At 40.2% G+C, this 24,860-nt stretch overlaps 1 protein-coding gene across 2 annotated transcripts in view; it reads right to left on the bottom strand.

Moving 5' to 3' along the window:
- The window catches only part of LOC149842698 (DNA topoisomerase 4 subunit B (DUF810)), a 225,630-nt gene that overhangs the window by 17,815 nt on the left and 182,955 nt on the right, over positions 1-24,860 (bottom strand). For both annotated transcript variants that reach the window (XM_089999370.1, XM_089999371.1), the window contains 3 exons: positions 21,668-21,774; positions 3,431-3,508; positions 3,263-3,358 (listed from right to left, as the gene is read on the bottom strand). In XM_089999370.1, coding sequence (XP_089855496.1) covers positions 3,263-3,358; positions 3,431-3,508; positions 21,668-21,774 — 281 coding nt within the window. The remainder of the gene's footprint in view (positions 1-3,262; positions 3,359-3,430; positions 3,509-21,667; positions 21,775-24,860) is intronic.

The following is a 24,860-nucleotide window of genomic DNA, read 5'->3' as shown; positions in this document are numbered from 1 at the left end:
TTTTTGTGTTTTTCTTCTTACTTTTTTCTTTTTTTTCGCTTCCCCCTCGCTTCCTAGGTTGCTTCCAATTCGCTTCCTAGGTCGCTTCCGAGAAGATTCTTGGTTCGCTTCTAAGTCGTCTCATGCTTCTTGCTTCCTAAAATTTTGTAAGTGCCTCGCTTCCCACTTCAGCTTCCTGAATCGCTTCTTGCTCCCGCTTCCCCGACTGACAACTCTGGTCTCAAGAGTGCTCAATCACCTAGGGGCTCTGATACCATGTAATGAAACACTAGTGCAAAGAACAATGTCACAAAGTGACTACAACGAGTGCACAAGCACATAAACAAGAGGCCACTAATGGGCAAAATACAATAAGTCACAAAGGGCTAGGTACCAAACACACACACAATATGAGAGAGAGAGAGCTTGAAATATAAAGAATAGTATATTGAAATGCTATAGAAAGCATTAGAGAGTAGTGGGGGCAAAAGCCCCTTTTTATACACTTTATTGGACCAAGGGGGCTCCCATTTGACCGTTGGGGAGGGTCCCAACGACTCTATGAGTTGGACCCTCTTGCCCTTACACAAATGAAAAGGAACAAAAGAAAGAAAAATAAGAAAAAAATAAAAATGTCCCTAGTGGACATGTCTATTTACATAATAAGAAAAAGACTAAATTGCCCCTAGTGGGCATTACAAAAGATAACAAGAAAATAATATATATAGGATATATATATTTTAAAATGATACTTGGGAAGTAGTGTCTAGGACCAATAATAAGGTCATTGGGTGCCAATGGGTCTACAAAATTAAATACAGGGTTGATGACAACATTGAGCAATATAAAGCCAGGTTAGTGGCAAAAGGGTATACACAAGAACATGGCCATGATTTTGATGAGACATTTAGTCTTTTTGTTCGAATAAGCACTATTCATGTAATATTGTCTCTTACAACTACGTATGGCTGAACTCTTAGTTAAATGGATGTGAAGAATGATTTTCTTCATGGTGCATTACATGAAGAAGTGTACATGGAGCACCCTCCTGGATACCCTCAGGCTGATACCAAAACTACGATACTTCGCTTAAGAAAGGCTATATACGGTTTGAAGGAGGCATCTCGTGCATGGTTTGAGACTTTTAGTGTTGTTCGATCTTTAGGCTTTGTTCGAAGCCAATGTGATTACTCCTTATTTGTCCATTCCAATCAGTTTCACATCACTAACATTCTTGTATATGTAGATGATTTTGTTATTACAGGCAGTGATCCCGACAAAATCACACATTTGAAGTCCATGCTTAGGAAGTAGTTTCATACGAAGGATTTAGGTCATTTGAGGTACTTTCTTGGCATAGAGGTTGATCAAATTATCAGCTCTCTCATTTTATCTTAGCGAAAATATGCTCTGAATATTCTTTCTCGTTTTAGGAAGACTGAATGCAAGTCAGTTCCCACTCCCATTGTTGTCAGTGTGAAATTAGTTGATAATGACCCACAAGATCCTCTGGTCCCTTATCCAAAGCAATTCAGAAGCCACATTAGTGCTCTTCATTATCTTACCTTCACGAGGGCAGACTTGGTATATGCTACTAACCAAGTCTCCATATTTATGCAGTCACCCCGTCTCAGTCACACGAAAGCGGCTAAAAGAATTCTGTGTTATGTAAAAGGCACAATAAGTGATGGACTGGTTTATAAACGGCCTTCTTCCCGGCCTCATGATGGTTTGGCATTTGTTGTTCTAGCCTACTCTGATGCCGACTGGGCTAGTGATCCTTCCTTTAGGCGATTCGTCACCAGCTATGCAATCTTTCTTGGACATCGTCTTGTTTCTTGGTCCAGTCAACGAAAAAAAATAGTTGCACGGTCTATGCCTGAAGCGGAGTATCATGCCATGGCCGCCATAACAACATAAATTCTATGGACTCGACATTTGCTAGTCAATCTACATCAAAAACTATCCCAACCACTTCTCTTCTATGATAATAGAAGTGCAATCACTATTGCTACCAATCTCGTACGACATGGCAAAATGAAACATGTAGAGATTGATCAACATTTCGTATGTGAGAAAGTTGAAAGTAAAGAGATTCATCTGATGCTTCTCCGAGGTGAAGACCAAGTAGCAGATCTTTTCACAAAGCCGCTCTCTTCTTTGCGTTATTGGTTTCTTAAGAGAAAATTGTCCATGGTCATTCAAGACCCATGCACAATTTGAGAGGGGGTGCTAGAAATCACGTTTGAGGACATTGTTGGTATTTGTTTTTACATATTATTGTTGTAATACGTTTCATATCCCCAAAGGGTATTTTTGTATTTTCTCATGTAATCTTAATATGTTTATATACAAAGAGGGACGCCCCAACCTGGGTACGACCTCAACTTTCTTCTCCTATCTTTTCTTTTCTCTCTTTTCTTTGTGTAACAGGGAACACAGACCAAGGGAAGCTGCAGCTTTTACATAGGGCACAACATATTGGGAATCGTGCAAGTTTCAGCCCCCATTTGTTGTGTTGTTCTTTTTGCAATATGTTCTGGTATTACTCTCTCTCTCTCTCTCTCTCTCTCTCCTCCTTTGTCTTTCCTGGAGGTTAACAAGTTCACTTTTTTAGCCCCTCATAAATGTGAAAAATACCATTGATGGTTATCTGCAATAATTGATACCACAATCTTGTAAACTCCCAAAGAAATGCCTGGAAGATGTCATGTTTTCTGAAAGAACAACCAATGAATATGCCTTTAATTAGTTTTGTTATGAAACAATTTAATTTCCCTTGGTAATGAGCATTAAGGTGTAAGGTTACCTGGGTAATTTTTAACTAGTACTTGCACAAAAAACCATGGACATTAATATCCATATGCACCCATCCACACCCACCCCCAACCACACAGATGCTCATACATATGCATGCATTTATTTGTTTCTTCACCTTCTATGTGTTATAGTGAATATTCTGCTAAAAAAATTTATGTTTGAGATAAATATGATAGCCATGTTCCTACCGCACAGAGCAATGAAGAATTTTTTACCTGACACAGAATTTTTCCAAATGGTAATTTACTAACTAGGAGTGCCAAGATAATTTTCCAACAGCACAAGGAGCTTGACATACAATAGGTGATGTTCATATTTCTACTATATCAAGATTTTCAATGACCAGTTGGGAAAGCTCAAATAAAAAAATATCTGCTGTTGACTAGGACCAGATGTCCATAGGAAATCTTGAACATCATCGCTCGATGTTATGCTCTATTTTTCTATAGAAAGAGTTCCATACCATCAATATGTTAAGATCCTCCTGCATCATTATAATATCACTTTCAGTAAAAACACGAGAAGGACCACCATCTAGTAGCACCCAAATATATCCATCCTGCAATGAAAGTGCAAATTTTTTTTAAATGATGTTAGCAAAAGAAAAAGAGGCTATGCATGAGAGAAGTACCAATGAAGCTTGGAAAATGTGCTGAACAATCGCATCTCTCAGAGGATCAGTAATCAAGCTACATACATTATCAAGAACCTGCAAAGCATTTAAACATTTGGAAAGTCTCTTAAAAATAATGATTGAATTATAAAGATTAGCAGCATGTGAAAATCATTGAGGCGTAGCATAGCGCTCCACCAAAAACTAAAGCAAGGTGTAAAGAGTAAGCCTCAATTCTTTTTAAACTTAAAAAAACATTTAAAAATATATACATATACAAACAAATAAAAGAAATGCTTTATTGATGAAGCAACAACCAATAAGAAATAGAGAATCTCAAATAAATACTGAAAAATATAAGATTAACATGTAAAAGTAACATTAAGGAAACTTGTAATACCCGTGAATTTTATCAGATAAATAAACCTGAAATTTATGTCCTTAAGCCAGTACAAGGATAATTCTAGCGTTTTAATTTAGATCTCGGATATCCTGTTTGGATCTTCAATGTCAAATCCCTAATATTCTATTCAAATCGTAGATATTTGATCACAAATATATTATGTGGATATCTGATGCAGCGAGAGCTTCGGAGCTTTCACGTCAATGGGTGCCGACGTGTTGCTGATCTTCCAATACACGTTCAGTCGTGCAGCCACAAAGAACTCAAGAAATGTTGAAACAAGGAGATCGGATCAATCGATCCGCTCAATGGTTTATTATGGGACTGATAAAAGCTACCGTGAATAAAGAAAAAGGAAGCGAGCAAATTGAAACGATTAAACTAAAACAATAAACGACTCCGGAATGAGAGGAATAACAAAATAAAGAAAGGGAATGGAAGTAAAGCTGTTGCAACAGAAGTTGTTGTAGGCTGAACATGACAGAGAAAAAAAAGATTAAAGATAAAGAAACAGAAAAGTAAAGACTGCTGCAACCAAAACTGACAGAGAAAGGACTTCTTCTCCGCGCCTCAGTTCAGTGATCCGGATCGGATCCACCACTTGGATCCGATCACCGATCCCATGGTGCAAATCCAGTCTACCGCCTGGGTCAGGCTGTATGGACCTGAGTCCATCCTGCTCTGCATCATTCTCCCCTGGTTGGGAGGAAGTTGGCTTTGACGACTTGTAGTCTCCATAGTAAGCATATAAATCAGACACATTAAAGATAGGCGAAATGCGCCAACCTTCAGGCAGTTCAAGGAGGTAGGCATTCAGACCTAAGCGTTGAAGGATCTTAAAAGGACCATATTCTTTAGGACTCAATTTACTATAAGTACCTACTGGGAAACACTGAGGACGCAGGTAAACCCATACTAGTTGACCGACTTGAAACTGGACATCACGATGACCTTGGTCTACAAAGGCGCCATAGGCTTTGCGGTTCTCAATGAGTTTGGCGCGGGCTTTTCTATGTATGTCACGCATGTGCTCGACAACATCAAACGAGAAAGTTCGGTAAAATAGGACCGCGAACCGGGGAAACCCGGTCTTCTTGGTGGGAAGAAGAACTATCTTACGACCCTTAAAGATAAATGTGTACGTCTTCCTACGGCCATCATGGATGGTTTTACGGTCAAACTGCCAAGGACGTCCCAACAGGATGTGACAAGCACTCATAGGGGCCACATCACACCACACTTCATCGTGGTAATGCTCTCCCATGGAAAACCGAACTAGACAACACAGGGTGATAGATACCTCATTTTCTTTCTTGAACCATGTCATCTTATAAGGTTGGAACAGTTTTTCCGTTTTTAGGTTCAAGGTGGACACGACACTCTCGGACACCATATTCTCGCACGCCCCGATATCAATGATAACATCACACGCATGCTCCTCACAGTTGCACCGGGTTCTAAAAATATTATTTCGCAACCATTTTGTCGGGGTCGACTCTCGGGATGTGGTCAAAACATGACAGATGGTTAACAAATTTTCGATGATGCCGTCAAACTCAACGACTTTCATCTCATCATCTCCCTCAACAAGCGACTCACCCTCACTCTCACTATCGGAAGCTGACGCAACAATGCCCTCCGCCAGATGAGTGTTCTTACTCACAGTGGGACACTTGGACGCAATATAACCTAGTTCTTGACACCTAAAACAACGAATGGTAGACTCACTGGGCTTAGCTTTGGATCTGGTGTGGTACGCAGGTCCGGACTGATCGGGTTTGCTAGGGTCGACTCTAGGGGTGGACTTTGAGTCTTCTTTCCCAGGGGAGCTCGCTACCCTGGTTGGGAAACTAGACTTGGGTTGACTCGACTGATCACTACGGGATGCCCTATGTTCATGCCTCCTTTTCAAATTTTCCTCCACATTCACGACATAAGTGCTTGCATGATCTAATGACTCGACTGTGATACAACTGAAGTCGTCAAAAATAGTAGGATGGAGACCAGAAATATACCTCGTGACCTTCTGGCGGGCGATTTCCTCGATCTGCATCGTAGGGAAGACGATGGAACTCAGCAGTGTACTCCGCCACAGTACTGGTGCCTTGACGCTGGGTCAGGTACTCCTTGTAGGCCCTCTCAGCGTGATCTGACGGCATAAACTTAGACTGCATCAACCACTGCATCTCCTCCCAAGTCAGTACACGCTCTAGTCCCTGCCGCTCCCTCGACCTCTGCAACTGAACCCACCATGTCTGCGCTAGGCCTCTCAACCGAGTAGAGGCTAGGAAGACACGACGGTGCTCAGCGATATCGTAGTAGTCGAAAAAGAACTGGACGACATAAGACCAGTCGAAGAACTACTCCGCATCGAATCGTCCTGCGAACTCTAGAAGCTCCAGCTTCACCCCGTACGTGGAGGGGCGCTCTGGTACTCGCTGCTGACGGGCCTCCACCATGCCTGCGGGGTACTCGTTCCAGAAGGCATCATCATCCATCACGACCTTATCTCGTTCACCACGATACTGCTCTCCTGGTAATTGATGCTGACGAACTCCGACGACCTGTGGTCGGTGCTCTGGTCGCGTCGGTCCCTGTTGAAGTTAAATAGGAATCTGTCTATGTCTGGCTCGCCCATGAGTGAGAACCATCTGCGGCCGACGTTGTGGCACCGGTATGACAGGTGGCCCTGCTATAGGTGGAAGGGTTGGTCAGGTCTTCAGCTCTAGGTGGGTAGGAATGGGATAATACGAGTTTGGGTTGTGGGTCGGGCTAGGATAGTGGTGTTGGGTCGGGCATGGTATTGGGTTTTGGATCAGGGATGGGTTAATGGGTTGGTTTTGATGTGGGTATTGGGTCTGGTTGGTATAGTATTTAGATGATTCGCCCGATTGGATATGGATCGGGTTTAGTCCTAAGCTACTCGTTGGACCCAAATTTGGATAGGTTGGATCGGGGATCGAGTTGTGGGGATAAAAAGCGTGGTTTGAACTCGATCCATAATCCATATGATTATGGGTCTGGTTTTGACCTGGCTCAAATTTAAACTGGAGCTTCGTCCGGGTTTGATATGGGTTTTGGTCGGCATTGAATCCATATTGGGGTTCAAACATAATGGGTTGGGTCTGATTCGGGGCAAACCGCGAACTAAACCCAACTGGGTAGGTCGGGTAAGGAGCTTTGGAACTCGAACCCGTTCACGGGGACCCAAAGGATGGTCCACGAGACCCGGGCCCCATGTTCACGAACTTGGGTCGGGACCCACTCGGGTCCAGACCTGCCCACACGGCCCCCCCTGCTCCGGCTCGTGGGTTTGCCCCCTTACGGCTCCCACGCGCGGGCCCAAGGGGGAAGGTCACAGCCTTCCCGGGTCGAATAGAGGAACCTGGGTCCCTGCAGGTCCGACCCACCTTGTGGCGCAAGCTCCCCAACGCGAGGCCACGAGCCCAGGCCTGGGACAGGACCCAGCGTAACGTTGTGGTCCTGCAGCTCGGGCCCAGCCTGCGATGCAGTCGCAGGGACTCGCTGCCACGGCTGGGGTGCATTCGCACCTTGCTGGTTCGGTGGGAGGGAACTCGGAACTAGGCGACCCACGGTTGTAACAGGGTCAAGTTGGAGAGGGTGTACCGGATGAAAACTGTCGTGACCTGCATCCCTGTGCAGAGTCTCTACAACATCTTCCCGTTGCACCGTGAGCTGGGGTGTCAACGAGGCTGGATCGACGACGGCAATATCATCGGGGTTGTTCACGCGTGTGCCTAACTGGTTCAATAGCACCGCATGCGCATATACTTTGGATTCAAGGCCACCCATCCGCGCTTCGACCCCATCCATACACTTCGACAGACCTGCGATGTCCTTACGCGCGTCATACCCTCTTGAACTTTGGTCATCATGGCCATCAACTGTGCCATTGAATCTTCATTGTCGGTCGCCTCCTGCTCCTTTCCAGTCGCCGGATCGCTCCTCGCCTCTTGACCCATGTCGTTGTCGAAGGAGGAAATCCCTGGGCTCTGATACCACTTTGATGCAGCGAGAGCTTCCAAGCTTTCACATCAATGGGTGCCGACGTGTTGCTGATCTTCCAATACACGTTCAGTCGTGTAACCACAAAGAACTCAAGAAATGTTGAAACAAGGGGATCAGATCAATTGATCCGATCAATGGTTTATTATGGGACTGATAAAAGCTACCGTGAATAAAGAAAAAGGAAGCGAGCAAATTGAAACGATTAAACTAAAACAATGAACGACTGCTGGAATGAGAGGAATAACAAAATAAAGAAAGGGAATGGAAGTAAAGCTGCTGCAACAGAATAAGGGTACATAAATGCAGATATCTCAAAAAAAAAAGTTGTTGTAGGCTGAACGTGACAGAGAAAAAAAAGATTAAAGATAAAAAAACAAAAAAGTAAAGACTGATGCAACCAAAACTGATAGAGAAAGGACTGTCAGAGTAAAAAAAAGAATCAATCTCCTCTCCCTTCACGCAACCCTAAACAGGGTATGAATACACCGTGACTGGATCTGGGTCTCTGGTTCAGTCCTTGGACCCGAGACGAACTCTGATTGCCACTGGATTTGGGGCATCTCGGCTCGTGCCCTTTGTGCTCGTCTGGAGTAGGTACGAAAGGACCTCTTCTCCGCGCCTCGGTTCAGTGATCCGGATCGGATCCACCACTTGGATCCGATCACCGATCCCATGGTGCAAATCCAGTCCACCGCCTGGGTCAGGCTCTATGGACCTGGGTCCATCCTGCTCTGCATCAATATCTAACAGTAAATTTCAATCTCTTGTTTGGGCCTCTGATTCTGGATCCTCAATATCCGGGTTAGAATTGATATTGGATCCTGGATGAATTGTAGGGATCCGCGAATTTTAAAATGGGTCTTAAGAAAAACCTTAATTAAAATTCATAATAGTTTATTTTGGAGTCATACCCATCTACTGAAGGTTTGGATCCAAATTAAATTATTTGGATCCATAGTTTCAAATCCTAGTAATAAGGAGAAAATTTTCAGAACTTGGATCCAGATTTGCTCACATGAATTCATAAACAAATTGGATCGAAGACCGATATTCGCATTAGTACCCATTAGGGAATTGTTCAAAACTTAATAGATTCGAATCCTGGGATGGATCCGAATAGCCCAAACTTTGGACCCAATTATATGTGGGTCGCATGAAGTCCTCCTTCACGCAGCAGCCGATCACGACCTCCCCTCTTCTAGCACGGTTTCGTAACCGTCTCCTCATTTCCCTCCCCCTCTCTATGTAAACTCACTCCTCCCCCTGCCTCCTTTACCCGTGCTCTCTCTTCCTCCTCTCTCGGCTCTGCCCTCCCTGCGTGTGATTGAATTGACGTCGTCGGCCGCCCATCGACACCCGCTCCCTCGCAGGTAAGCCTCCACGATCTCTTCCCTTTGTCTTCCTCTTCCTCCCTCTCACGCCCTTTGTCTTCTTCCTCTCGTCGTCTCTCTCACGATTCAAGGAAAGGAATAGGGTTCACACGAAACGGCGACACAAGAGCGTCACAGACAGGGGGAAAAAGCTTCAATATCAGGTAGGATTTTACTGTGTTTTGCAAGTGTACTATGTTTCAAGGATGCAATGTGGGTTTTCACGGTGATGTTAGTGGATGCCCTAAATCCCGGCTAAATCCCGGGTATGCAGTGGATTTGCCGTGAGCCCCAAATCAAGAAAAAAATTGGGGTTAGGTTTGGCGAAAATCAAGGATCTTCAATTTGGGAATTTCAGATTTTTGATAGTAGGGTTTTTATGATTTTCATAGGAGTATCCTATTTTCAAGCATGAAATGTGTTACTGTTAAAGCTATCAAAATTGATTTTGGGGATTTTCGATTGGAAGGTAGGGTTTCTGTGTTGCAGATGTATTGTTTTCAAGTAGGCTTTGGGTTGTTGTTGGAAACTATTTTTGGGGATTTTCGATTCTTATGTAGGATTTGCTGCGATCTTTGTATGTGTATCCTGTTGCAAGCATGCAATGTCTTGCCGTTAAACACACAAAAAAAACAGAAGCGTTAAATTAAGCTATCGAAATTCCTGTTTAACATGAGATAGGAATGTTATAACTCGGATTTATGAAATTTCGATAGGGCACATTTAGTTTCTGTTTATTTCTAGGAAGAAAAGCTGGGTGTACTCAAAACATTTCCTGAATGACACTAGATATTTGTATATCTTAAATTGTGGAACATTTGTGCCTAGTAGGTTCAAATTCTGCATGCATTAGTGTTGAATTCAATATTAGTACTATTGATTTTCTGCCTGGCTGAGAAGTTGGGGATGCATCCTGTTTGGTTGGGCCTTTGGGAGGTTTTATCGGTTACTTGATCGCTGCCTTAGTATTACAGTTTTAGTTAGAACGTTCGGGTTAATAAAACACCAATGCATAATAAACCTCCAAATGTTCTCTTCTGTTACGGTTGCCTTGGCCCGCGTGTACCCGCAGGATAATTAAAGAAAAACATTAACTTAGAATATCTTAGGTATCTCATTTGAGTAAGGAGTGACAGGTTTGCAATTTTACACATAAACAATTACTTTTAACATGTAGTTATTGAAATTAGCTCGCACAAAAATCTGCATGTCTATGAGATATTTGAATTCTGCTATTGATTATACCTGTTAGCTTCTTATAAACTGTTGTTATAGCGTAGATCTTTACCTTTTTCTTTGTATTTGCTAAAAATCATGCACGACACCCATATCACATATTTAACACATGATATACCTGCAAGAAAAATTACAGTATTTCCTACTTAGATTAATTGTAGTCTAATTCCGACCATTTTACCATTTTTCAGGTGAAGAATAGATCATGAGCGACTGTGGGATGGGGTGTCGATCGAGATACTTGATTTATTATGTTCTTGGGATATCTCCGATTAAATTTCAATTTATTAGTATTCATGTTATTTGAAACTCTGATGTCATTATTTATTTGGAATAAAATAAATGTTGTTGCTTGATCACTTCTGTAATGTTCCTGAATGTTTAATCCAATAAAGTGAATTGTTTCTGCTGTCATGAAAAAAAAAATAGTTCCTCAAAAATTGGGTTAAAATTTTAGGGCGTTATACAACTTCATCTATGTAAGTATCTACGAAATAAAATATGAGCATTCAACAAAATTAACAAATTCATAAAAACAAATAAAATTCATAAACTAATTGTTAAATTGTATTGTGTATATGACATTTGCGCTATGTATATATATAGATATATATTTAGTTCACTGTGTATTTCGTTGTGTAATAGGTGTCAATCCACTAGGGACTGACAACTTTTGTTTCTTATTTTCTTTATCTTTTTATTTTATTTTGTATCTTTGACTGATGTAACAAGTGTTGGGAGATGGTCCAACTAGCTGTTGAACCAGCTCCAACGGCTAGATTACTAGGAGTGGCACTCCCTCTCTTGTATTTATTATGCTTGTTGTCAAGCATATTTGAATAAAAACCATATTATTTTTTGTATTCTTGCTCTCTTTTGAGAGATTGTGTGTTGGCCCTTAGTGGCTCTTTGTATTTGGCCCATTAGAGGCTTTGTACTTATGAGCGTGCAACTTTGTAGCCACTTTGTGGCAATGTATTTGTGCACTTATTGTTTCGTTATACTAATAATTATGCATATATCAACAAAATTAACATGCTTTCGGCTTTTATAGAAAAAATTAATCAACAAAATTAACTACGCATACTTTTACAGAAAAAATAAAAATACAACTAATAAAAAATTGAAAAAATAAAAACATACAAATAACAATCAAAAGAAGAGGGAGGAGGTGAGTGGAAGGGAGGAAAAACAGGGGAGAAGATGAAGAAACAGTGGGGGAAGAAGAGGCAGAGGAAGAAGGAGAAAAGAAAAATGAAGAGGGGGAGAAAGACGAAAGGGTAGGAAGAAGAGGGGGGGGGGGGTATCGTCTTCTTCTTAGAGATGAGACACAAGAGAGAGGCGAGAGAGAAGAGGGAGAGGCAAGAGGCGAGAGAGAAGAGGGAGAGATAGTGAGAACCGAGAGGCCCGACCTCCCCCAAAATCTTGGTCAAATGGGAGCTTTGACCCCATTTGACTTGGATTAAATGAGGTGCGCACTTTGCCCTAAGGAGTACGCCTCATAACCTATGAGCTATGTCACGGGGATTCGCCCAATAGGGTGCCGCACAACACCCGGTGCGGTCAAAATGATCCTAGGTGCGGTCAACCGCACCCAAGGTCATATTTGTTCAAAATGGACTTGGTCAACTGTAACGGAAACCATTTTGGACAAAAAATACCTATGAAAGGGGGTACCTCGAGTCCCCCCCCCCCCCATTAAAAAAAATAAGGGGTAGAGGTACCTCAAGCCTCCCAAGTTATATATATATATATATATATATATATATATATATATACCCTCCCACACCCCCTCACCCAATCTTTTTTAAAGTGTCGCATCACCGCACTCGCGCCTATGTGACATAGCCCATGAGGCATACGCCTTAGGGCTTTTATGTTATATGTCTGCACCTCAAAGCACAAAGGGTCTCGCCTTGGGGTGAGGCACACTTTTTGTTCCTTGAAGCACGTTTTAATAACAATGGCAACATGAGACACTCCATTTGGTAAAATTGTACATTGATGCACTGTCAAGCATGAATATTTTTTCCTTTTTTGGTGGGAGGGCCTACGGTTGCCAAACTAGGAAGCAGTAGCGGGAAACGATACGGGAAGCAGAAGCGAGGCATTTTAAAATTTATAGGAAGCGAGAAGTGATGTATTAATTTGAAAGTGAAAAAGGAATAAAAAAAGAAGCAATATGGAAACTGAATAGGAATTGGACAAGAAACAAATAAAAAATAAAATAAAATTGAGTATTCTTATATTTCATGATTTTTTAGTGTAAGAATTAAAAAATTTGTTTAAATCTAACAATGATGGTTGCCAATTTAAAGAAAGCACATGAGAAGTGTGAAAGCGTAAGAGGAAAAACATGAAAAGAAACGTATGAAAAGCATATAGGAAGCATGGACAATGCTTGTGGGAGCATAAGAGAAGTGTGGAAGAATCGAGATTCCCATGAAGTTTTAAAAGCCAGAGGTATCGTGCTTCCAAAGCGAGTTTCTGAGAAGCGCGCTTCCCACCTACCTAAGAAGTTTCTGGTAACATTGGGAGGGCCTCACATTGAAGATCACTCATGCTACTATGGATCTAGTGAGGTTGAAAACTCAATAAGCGGTATCATATGACAAGATGGTGCCACAATAGTTTTTGGCAAAACGTTGAAATGTTCTTTGCCGAAAAAGAGATATACAATACATGCAACCCGCCCAGACACGATCGCACACACAACCCACGAGTTTCTTTAACATTGTTTTTTTTCACAAGATCTATACGGTAGTTTTTATGTAGTTTGGATTGTGTGATTAATATGTGCAAACAGCTTTTTCCAGAGTTTCAAAAGTTAATGGCCAACAAGGCACCACAATTTAACAATAACAAGAAATCAGGAGCTTACATCAAAATTAGTGGATCCAAAGTGTGCCTAGATAGTATAGACTAACGACCTGCTTAAATATTATTCCTACATCAATATATGTGTGCATACATAATGTGTATTGACATGCATATGTATATGTATCTATGCATGTATAAATATAGATAGATAGAGTTGCTAATATGCACAAACAAGTGAATATTACAAGTTCACTATTATTTATCCATACGAAATTTCATATTTTCCTAAGAGTGTAGGGTCTTGGATTCAACTGGTCAATGCCATACTTTTAGTTAAAGTATAATAAAAGTAATTAAGTTGCAATTTTCCAAAATTAACTGATCCTTTGTTTAATAATTGCACGTTATGTAACATTAACAAAATAAGATTAGTGGTGCAATCCAAAACAAAGTAGTGCCATGGAATTCTGAAACTTGTCCAAAGTAACATTTGGTGAATGTGTCCTAAAAAGGGTTGCGCATACTAACAACACCTCTCTCTCTCTCTCTCTCTCTCTCTCTCTCTCTCTCTCTCTCTCTCTCTATATATATATATATATATATATATATATATATATATATATATATATATAGGCACACACATGCATGTGAGAGAGAGAGAGAGCGAGCATGGGGACCGGCCAAAGGAAGGCACAATTACAACTAGGGATGTCAGTGGATCAGATTGTAAGCACACACACGTGTGTGTGTGTGTGTGTGTGTGTGTGTGTGTGTGTGTGTGTGTGAGCAAGAGTGAGCAGGGGGACCGACCAAAGGAAGGCACAATTACAACTAGGGATATCCATGGATCGGATTGTATCCGATATCCGACCGAATCCGACTCCATTTAGTTGGATTTGGTAAGCCAAAACCATATCCGATTATAATTGGATGCAGATATGGTTTTGGTGTTTTTTGCTACCAAATCCGATGAATGTCAAGATTTGATAGATATCTGAAACCATTTACATGTAAAAAACCCAAATTTGATATGAGCTTTTCAGTGTTTGGGTACAAATGCGAATGTGAATCAGTTTAGCCAACATCCGATTGGATCTAGTATTGGCTACATCCGGCCCGAATCCGAACCGTTTACATCCCTAATTACAACCAATGATGATTGGATGACTCTCCCTTGTTAAAACAGCTTGTATATATATGTATATATAAGATGGTAATCTGTTTTGGAGGTCAGGGGCATTTTTGTTTTTTTCCCTTGTAATAGGTACTGATCATTAGGAACAATTTTTACATCTATTATTTTTATTTTTTATTTTTTGTCTCTCTTTTGGTTGAGCATGGGATCTATGGTCATTTGACCAGTCATTGGGGGCATCCCAACAACTCTTTTTGGGAGCTCCCCAATGGCCTCTCTTGTGTTTTAGAGGTGTTTGTCTCCTTTATTCTTTAATGTTTTTGCTTAAGCATATATCAATAAAAGATATTTTTTATATTTGTATTGTTGCCATTGTTGGCTTTTGTATTGTCCCATAGTGGACTTGTGTATGTGCATTTTGTGTTTATGATCTTGTAAGCTCTTAGAGGCGCTTGTTTTGTATTTTTGCATATTTCATTACATCCCTCTCCAATGATTGAGTATATCATCAATTAGAGTTTATGTTGGATTTCTATCGTTTATTCAGTATAAAACATGTTTTAGATTTTGATTTTTCGATATCTTGATATTTTTCTCATAATGCTAAAAATCAACAGTCCACGATCCTATGTTACCTTGACACTTCTGGACTAAATCACAGGGACTCAGCAAAAGGGCCCTCGCACCCGTGTCGACACAACGCGACATGGGTGATACTAACCTAGTTGGAAATTCCCATTCAGAAAGAGGAGAGTCCAGTTGGATGGGCCAGAACAGGGGGAGACCGGTTCGGATAGACAGCGAATAGAGGTTTGAGCAGAGGCAGTAACTGAGTATGTAAGTTCAGCCAAATACTAGCAGGGACAGCTCAGTCAGCAACATATCCAGGGCAGTATGGTTTCAACAATAAGTCAAGGGACGTCAACAGTGAGTTTTGACTCATGGACCGCCCAAGTGGTTTGGCGCCAAAGAGTCGGTCAATTCTATAAATGCTGATGACTTTGTAATTGAAAGTATTTGTATCCTTTGAATTTTTGAAAATAGAATTTCATTTCTTCTTGGCTCCCTTTGGAGATTGGCCTCCTTGTGAGGAATTGGCTCTTCCTACATCACTCGTGATCTAGGAGAGATAATCCACTTCACCTCATCCTCCACTGATCATCACTCCTGTTAATCACCTGAAATTGAGTAATGGCTCGAATTCAGGAGTACAGCGTGTACTTGTGGAAGGCTCCAGCAGCAGCGCAATTGTCCGGCTATTGAAGAGCAGCTTCCGGCGTATTTAAGAGTTCTGTGAACTCTTGATCGTCGTCACATCCTTATCAGTTAAGTGCATCATCAATTCACATTCGAATTCTGTTAAAGCAGGATCTGCTATATTCCTGTTTCTTGCAGTATAAGATCACTGTTGATCATATCGCGGCCACCGCAAGATGGAATCAAATTTCGCAGCTGAAGGAGCATTTCAATCTCCAGTGATAATGAGCGACCGCTCATGTCACTGAACTAACTCTATCAGCTAAGTGCATAAACAAACGGACACTGCTTAGTCAATCCGATTCAGCTCTGTTTGTGTGACAGATTTGATCTGGCAATGCGCGACGCAGGGAGTAATCTACATTCCACTGGCAGCTGAGCAAGAGGCGCGGCTGAGCTCTGTGTAACATCGCAAATTTGTCAGTAGTCTGTGAAAGAAATATCTGTGAGCATCTCAGGAATCGCTCCTGTGAGCTCGTACCTGAAGGTGTTTGTGAGCTCCGAGTCGCAAGACGTCTGTGTGCGTAATTTGGAGTTGCGCCTGCGTGCGCTGAACCAGATATTGTGTCAAGTGTATCTTCGCGCATTAGCGCACATCTGTAAGGCGGTGTCGTTCCTAGTAAGGGCATAACACGGGTGCGGGTGCGGGTGCGGGTACGGGTGCCACACCCGGTGCGGCAAACACATCACAAGAGAGAGAAGGTTGCCTACCCACACTTAGAGAGAGAGAGGGTTGGGGTCATCCTCTTTCTTCTTCATCTCACTGGAATAGAGAGAGAGAATGAGAGAGTTGTCTCAAATCTCAAAAAAAAAGGTTGTCAAGGGAAGTAAGATATGTGGCCCTTGTAGTGTCACATCAACTATGACACTTGTCGTCCTCAACCAGTTGTAACCTGCCTCCTTTAATATTTTTTTTTTTTGAAATTTAAATCAATAACTGGCATCTCGGATTTCTTTTATTTTACTAATTTTGTTGTGAAGGGCGGGAACAGAAGAGTCGTAACGACCCCAACTCATACCCCTTGAAAATGCAGATTTTTTTTTAAACCATTGCGGAAACCTTCCCAGAAACCCGGAGCCTTTACAGTTTCACTCCCAATTGGATAAAACAACCAACCACAACAGAGCTTACAATTATCATCCATATTCAACAAAACCTTTATTGAAATAATGAGTATTAAGTCTAGAGACAATTTCATAAATAAACTATTAAGAGTGCAATAACAACTAAATGAAACGAAAATAAAATAAAAGTAGAGTCACGTTGTTCATCTGTGATCTGTCTAGCAAGTGCGTGACACCCGTGACTTTTCCAGACGTCACTCGTTTCACTGATTTCCTGCTTCTGCGAAAAAACATAGAAAGAGAGGGTCAGAAATCCGAAGAATTCTGCGTATAGATCCCTCTAATGAAAATAAGTGAGCATAAAGAACACAGATACGATTTCATGCAATTTTTCAGAAGAATGTAATTATGACAATTATATAACCCAATTTAAGCATTCATGCAACATTTATTAAGCATACAAGAACCTTAATCAACAGCAGAAATTTCAATTTAAGTAAGCAAGGCATTCAACATGCATTAAAAATTAACCATCATACCTCCAACAACATGTAACAATTAAGGGAACAAATAAAATATGCATGTCCGAATGCATAGCTAGATTATGTAGGATTTATGTGTAATGTATAAACACCTTGTTATCTTTCATTAAAATTTTCCTTTCCATATGCATGCCCTATTAAATGCATATAATTTAAGTTTCTTTTTTTAATTACTGTTGCCCGCGGATACACCAAGCGGGTACGATTTCTTCGAGGTTTAACATAAAATTTTGTAATTTATTTCTGAGTTCCAAACTTAGCCCTCGACCGAATCACCTTCGGAACATTAGACCTCCACATCTAATGTCGGGGACACTAGGGACACTCCATGCCCACAAGTGTCACTTTCTTGGTATACCAAAACAACAGTTGTGTCAAACACACAACCCCCAGGTAAAGTGGCGGACTCTCCCTAAAACCCTGGGGCAAGAGAAAGAACCTTAATATCGGGTTCAGGGGTCAAAGTAAAGCACATGGAGTTTTTGTATCCTCGTGGTCCCCCAAAACCGAACCTTTAAGATGCCCATTCTCTAGATGGAAGATCTCAGTTTATACATTACACTGTTTTTCATTATCCTTTATTTAAAATGTCAATTATTAAGTTTTGCAATTCAACATGCAAAAGTAAAAGCAAAAACTCGCATCTACCCCTGCGAGAGTCATCACGGGACTCCCGCCCGTGGAAACACATAGAACAGTGCAATATATAGTGAAATCAAAATGAATGTGATTTTTGCGATGCAAATAAAAAAAAATACATAAAAAGGGAGCAAACCATAGCTCAAGGCCCACGATGATTCATTTCGATCATCGATGCACCATATGCAAAAACCATAACACAGGCAATATATAAAATGATGTCAACATACCTCCAAATGCATATTCATATATCTGCCAATTTAACAATGTGCATGAAATATAACATTCATATGTGCGTTCACCATTTAAGTACATGTGCTTTTAGAAAACCATTCCCTAAACATGCTTTCATTCACGAATCGCCTCAATTTGGAAAAGTGAACATTTATGCATTTGGGTACATGTGCAACACACATTAATTCACGTATGCACATGCACTCGAAATAAGCTTCATACAACATTATGATTAAGCATGCCACGTCGATTTAAGCACATGAAACTTTTCATTCATAACATACATTAAAACCAACATACATGTACATAGTCAAGATCTAAAGATTTAACATACATTCAATGTAACCATCCACATTCATATTTTTAACTATGCATCATCTCAACTAGAGCATATGTCCACATGCCGAAAACAAATCAATATCAGGTTTAAACATGCTCTTAAATGCAAGTTGTAACGGCACATAACTTAAGCATGTCATACCACGACAAAATATGTGAAAAATTTCACCCTTAGCATGTATAAAAAGCCTACGACATGCGTATAATACAAATTTTGAAATGTCGTATCTATATACTATTTAAACTTTCAGATTTGGCGCAAAAATATAATACATTAAATTTTTTTTTTTGCAAAATAGACAAGCCAACACCCAGCCGAAGGTCTATTGGAGCTGACAGGGTGCCACACGGCCCCGACTGGGCCTGGACACTGCCTGTCACAGGCTGTCGGGGTCTGGCAGCCACACCCACCACTAAGTTGAAAAGTTTTATTTAAAACTTTACCTCTTTTTTTTTATAGGGCATGACTCAGTCGGTTGAGTCTGCCGCGAAACTGATCCAGCCTGTCTTCCCCCCCCCCAGCCACCCAGTCGGCTGGGCCTGACTGCCCACCAGGCTCAGCCGACCGTGGGTCGGCTGGAGCCTAACAACATCCGAAACAAGGTTTTCCTTTTTTTTTAAGGATGAAGAAAAAAATTGAAAAACCAGCCATGGGTGGGGACGATCCATGGGTCATCCCCCATGCTTCGCGGAGGAATCCCCCATGAAAACGCCTCTCCCTTGGATTCCATCCGAAAAACAGCACAAAATTGAATCGGGGTTCGATTTCTCATCCATTCTCATAAGAGGGTACCCGTACCTCAAACCGGCGCTTGGGGGCTGCGACTGTTGCGAGAAGGGGATGTCGCCGATGCTCGAAGGTCATCGGCGATCGATGGCCACCGAGAAGCAAGGCCGTGGAAAGGGAGCCGTAGGAGGAGGCGAAGTGTCAATCGAGGTTGCCGACGACTCGAAGGTCATCGGCATCCAACCGAGAGAAAATACGGGGGAAGAGGCAGGAATACAGGGAGACAAAGAGAGAAAAGGAAGAGAGGAGAGTGGGGGAAGAGGGTAGTAGCAGGGGTGTTAAGTAGGGGGGTCTCCCGAAAAGGAAGGAGGCGGTTAGCCCCCCCCCCTCCTTCTTAGCGGTTGCGCACTCCCCCCCCCCACCATCGGCTTGCGTTAGGGTTCATTTTGAACCCTAACGCCCTCTTTATCAGGCCAGCACAACGTTAGTGTTGTGTTACATTTTTTTTTTAACTAAGGTTATGCGGGGCGTGGCTTGGGTCCGGGATCGAGACCAAGATCTGAGATCTAGACGCGGTCTGGATTCTGGATCTGCGGCATCCTTGCAAAATGGATCTGCAGGTTGGATCCAAGTGGATCCAACTGCGGATCCTCATGCATTTGCATTCATTTGATAGTAAATTTTTTATTTTAGTTTTGTTTTTTTCTTTTATATACATGTATAACCTTTATATATATATATATATATATTTTTTTTTTCCATTGTGGATCTTGGATCCTAAACACGGATCCTAGGCCCATAAAAAAGTAAGTATGATTTTACGATAAAAAATGAGGTTATTACAAGAGTATTCTTTTGTTGAAATTTGCACCTTTTGCTTCTCCCATATTTGGACTTGGGTCTATTGGGTTTACTTTGACTCAGTCAGATTCAGACCGGGGTCAAAGTAAACCCGGGTTTGAATCAATCTGGGTATACAGAGCCAAGTCCGTCCAATATATATATATATATATATATATATACCCTCATGCACCCAAGTTTTTTTAAAGTGTCGTATCGCCTCACCGACACCCGCACCTATGTGACAGCTTTTGAAGGGTCAACATGTCAATGTTCGACACTTGGACACATACACCAACATAGACACTCTTAGACACTTCATGGACGCTTTATTTCTCAGCATAGAAGTGTCTAAGAAAAATTGGACACTCAATGTCATGTGTCCAAAACTTTTGAATGTTTTAAATTGTTAAACATGAAGTATCTGATGTCAAACACTTTAGGTCAACCTTGTTTAAACTGTATTTTCTCTCCATATATTTTATTGGGTCCTAACTCCACAAAAAAGAGTCAACATGCTCCTTTACTATACACAAAGATCCCCAACCCCCCTCTATCTCTAGTTGCTAAAGGAGTCAAGCTAGTTGGCAAAACTACTCTTGTCGTTACCATAGTTGAGCACTGCTTAGATCCATTTAAGAAATCTCACTTTTTTCACAATTTTGATTTGTGTGCTGCCCCATAAAGGAAAGAAAAAATCGAGGATGTCTACTCTTTTTTTTCTTTTAAAATGTGTTTTATTTTTCTTAATTACTTTTCTCTCTTTTTCTCCTCTTATATATATAGGTGTGTCGTATCTAGATTTTCAAAACCCGCCCTGTCTGACACCGGCACCCATGTCAATGTCCCAAGTAACATAGCCACAATATTTTATGTTGAAAAATTTTAGATGCATTGCAAGCTGTTGATGTTTCATGTTCCAAAAAAACAAGCATAAATGTCCAAACATTATCATCTAAAACATATTTCTTACTAAATAAACTATAGAAAATTAGAAATCAAATATATAAAATCCAATCAATGTACACGCTCAATTGTTGGAGAGCCATACAATCATCATTGATTGTAGATTTTGGACTTTCCTTTGATTGGATAGCTCTCTCTCTCTCTCTCTCTCTCTCTCTCTCTCTCTCTTATATATATATGGTCCTTAGCAAACAAACCATGCTGAACACATCTATATGGTCAAATTAAGTTGATACAGTTTGAACTTATGATTTCCAGCTCAATAGTTCTGTACCTCATTAGTACCAAAATAAACCCTATACATAGATAGATACATACATAATATATATATATATATATATATATATATATATATATATATATATATATATATATATTCCAGTATGTGTGTGTTGTGGTAACAAATCATGATCTTATTGTGGCACAGTCTGGATTTACATAGATCTAAACTCCACAGGCAAGAGCTGGCCTTTGGATCATGAGTCAAAAATGATTCCAAAATGTGTTTTCAACAGTTTATAAAAACCATGCTAACCTTCATGAATTCTAATGCATTCAAAGAATACTCATCAAACCTACTAGCATAGTAAATAAACTATGCCAAACACATTTGTAAGGTTCAAATCCAACATTTGGTGGCTAGATGATCATACAGTATCAAGTTGCTCCAAAACAGTTTCCAAACGAGCATTTTCTACATTGCCACGATATAAATGGAAAAGGAATGACTCCCTCAGATCCCAAAATACAACCCTTGCACCTAGAAATGAAACCAAGAGAAGAGTAAGATATTGCCAATGCTATTGGACTTCCAAACTATCAGAAGAAACCAAAAAATCAACCAAATAGAGGAATTCTGAAATATGTTCAATGTACCTATAAGGGAAGATATTCTGTTATCTACATATCCTTAAAACATTATAAACAGGAATAAAAAAAGGTTTATTTAAACAGACTCCGTAACGTATAGCAAAGATTAAGATATCCATGATCTTCAAACACATGAGACCAAAACTGCAAGATGCACATTGTAAACTGCTGGACCTACAATGACAGCATTGTTCAATCAGAAGAGAAGAAAGATCACCTGTTTAGAATGGTCAACTTTACAGTCAAAGTTTTTTATAGGGATAAAATCTTAGCTATGACATCCACAAGGCGACCTGGGAAATACTACTACTAGGCATTACAGCTTTCATTCATAGTGTTCCTTCAACAATAGTTTTTTGAAGGGATCTGGATTATTTCCTGTGCTTGCCCAGAATCCCCTCGAAAAACTGTTCATGGTATTGACAAACGACAATCCCATGAATAGTTACATGTAAATAAATGATTCAGAGATTCCATTAATTTCAACAAGTATTCACAATTACTAAACGAAGTACAATGAATGAAGACATCTACTATGTTGACAAACGGAAGCCCCAACCAGACAAGATAGGAAAACAGTGAAGGAAATAAAGATTCAATAGAGGTAAGAGTTTCCATGATTTTTCAGTAGTGCTCTGTGTAAAGTATGCAAGAGGACCCATCTGAAAGCTTTTACTGTTAAAAAAAAAACAGGGGAAATCCCTGCACTGCGTTTTTTTTCCTCTCTGAGTTCTATTTATCAAATGATAGGAATGAGAGTTTTGTTTTGGGGATAATTGGGCAAAATTAAAAGCCTTGGCTGTGATTACAATGACCAATTAAACTGTACGCTGTTTTCATCACTAAAAAAAGAAGGGATTTACTTCGGCAATTACAATGGCTAATTTATATTTCGGCATGTTTATATTTTCGAAATGGTCCTTTATGTTTAATCTCAGTTTCTGTGTTTGGGTTTGGACTTTGGGTAGCATAGTTGGAACGCTCCTTGACTGTTAGACGGGCAGTAGGGGTTCGATTCCCGTGGACGTGTAAGCCGAAGCCGGTGTTGCTCCATGTTTAACACCCCTGCTTGGTTTTACCATCTCTATATGGAATTTTTTTTTTATTAAAGATACTGTCTTGCTGCATACTAATAGATGTATTTACTTCCGAGTCATGTATTCCAAAATTTTAATGCTAAGATTATGGCATGTTCTGATTTTTTTTCCATGCTTGAATTACCCCATGTTTTGAAATGGAAATCGCAGGTTCTGATTATTTTCCTTGCTTAAACTATTGCAGATACTAACATTTTAATGTTCAAATTATTGCATGTTCTGAGTATTTTCCCATGCTTAAATTATCGTATGTTCTAAATTTTTAATACTCAGGTTATCGCATGTTCCAGATTGTGGGCTGGCACATATCGATTTTTTTTTTAGCATAGAAGCATGTACAGAATGTAAAATGGGTCAATTAAAATATAAGAAGCATGCGTCTGTGTCTTTAGATGCTAGTTCAAACTGTATGTCTGCATTTTCTGTATCTTCATGCATATTGGAAATCGACCTTCATTTTCAGCATTTGAAGCCACATCGATATGTGGTTGCAGCTTCTATATTGTAAACCCCGCTATGTGCCTGTCTTTCTGCATCTTAAACTACATCTTTCTGCACCATCTTTGTGTATATATAGACAAATAAATATGCACGTTCATGTGAAAATGTTTTTACAATCCTGCGGCTCTCTCACGCTCAGTGATGACATACTCATACTACACAAATTAGGGCATCCTTATGGAAGTATACAGGTGATATATATAAGTGAAGCTGCATACTCTCTGAAATGTTCAATTGCACATTTAGATGCATATTAAGTTGAAGGTTCAAATGCATTTTCAAACTGCATATGAAGTAGATGCTCAAAATGCATACTAAGCCGCATATTCAGTTGTGATTTATCAACATATTTGCTGAGGATCAAATACCTATTAAGCTGCATATTCTCTTATGTTCAAATGCCTATTAAGCTGCTTATTCTCTATTGTTCAAATGCATGTTAAGCTGCATATTTTTCTGAAGTTCAAATGCCTAATAAACCACATATTTTCTGAAATTATCAAATGCATATCTTATGGAATGTTCAAATGTGAATGTGTTTGGAGAAAGGCATATAGATGTATTACCAAATCTTTGAGATTACACTGCATACTCCCTAAAGGAAACAAATGGATCTCTACTTATTTGGCAAGAGTTGTCAGCGCACGTCACCCTGTGTTGGGACGCTGCAAGTTTAAAACCTAATGGTATGTTGAGGCAGATGGCCACAAAAGAATATATATATATATATATATATATATATATATATATATATATATATATAAATGATGATCTCGTAATCCAGCCTGAGGGTCAGTGTACTATGGCGCATAAGTGTCAAGTCACGGTGTTGAGGGTCACCCGTAGCCCTCGAGTTTATAGAGTGAATACACATGTAAATTAAAATACTATAATTCTGTTACCCGACTGGTTTAAAGGTACCGGGGCATTTGTGCTTGACGGTTTAAAGGTACCGAAGCACTCTGGGTGAGTCTGCACAATTAAATGGATAAAGTTTTCGTTAACATACCCATTTAAGGTATGAATGGTTGGGGATCTACTACTCAGGTGGTATGATTCAAAATTTTGAGAAACTCCAGTGTCTTTAAGCTACTAGGTTCATATTTGGGAAAACCCGGTCACATCGGACGTTAAATTTTAATTTGGTTATTGTAATTATGTCATTTAGTTTTCGAACTCCGATATTATGTTTTAAACTTTTATTAGTAATGAAATAAATGGTAATTGTTTTGAGGATTCCTCTGACGCGCCTGAAATGTTTAGTTGTTTAAATTTGAATATTTCTGCTGCCTTAAAAAAAATCTGAAAAATCTGGGATAAATTTTGGGGCGTTACAGTACCATTGAGGAAGTATTCACACTATTGAAAACAATGCTGA

This window comes from Nuphar pumila, chromosome 3, assembly GCF_984573655.1.
Source record: "Nuphar pumila chromosome 3, dmNupPumi1.hap1.1, whole genome shotgun sequence".
Classification (NCBI taxonomy): Eukaryota; Viridiplantae; Streptophyta; class Magnoliopsida; order Nymphaeales; family Nymphaeaceae; genus Nuphar; species Nuphar pumila.
This window is presented reverse-complemented; position numbering and strand designations above follow the sequence as displayed.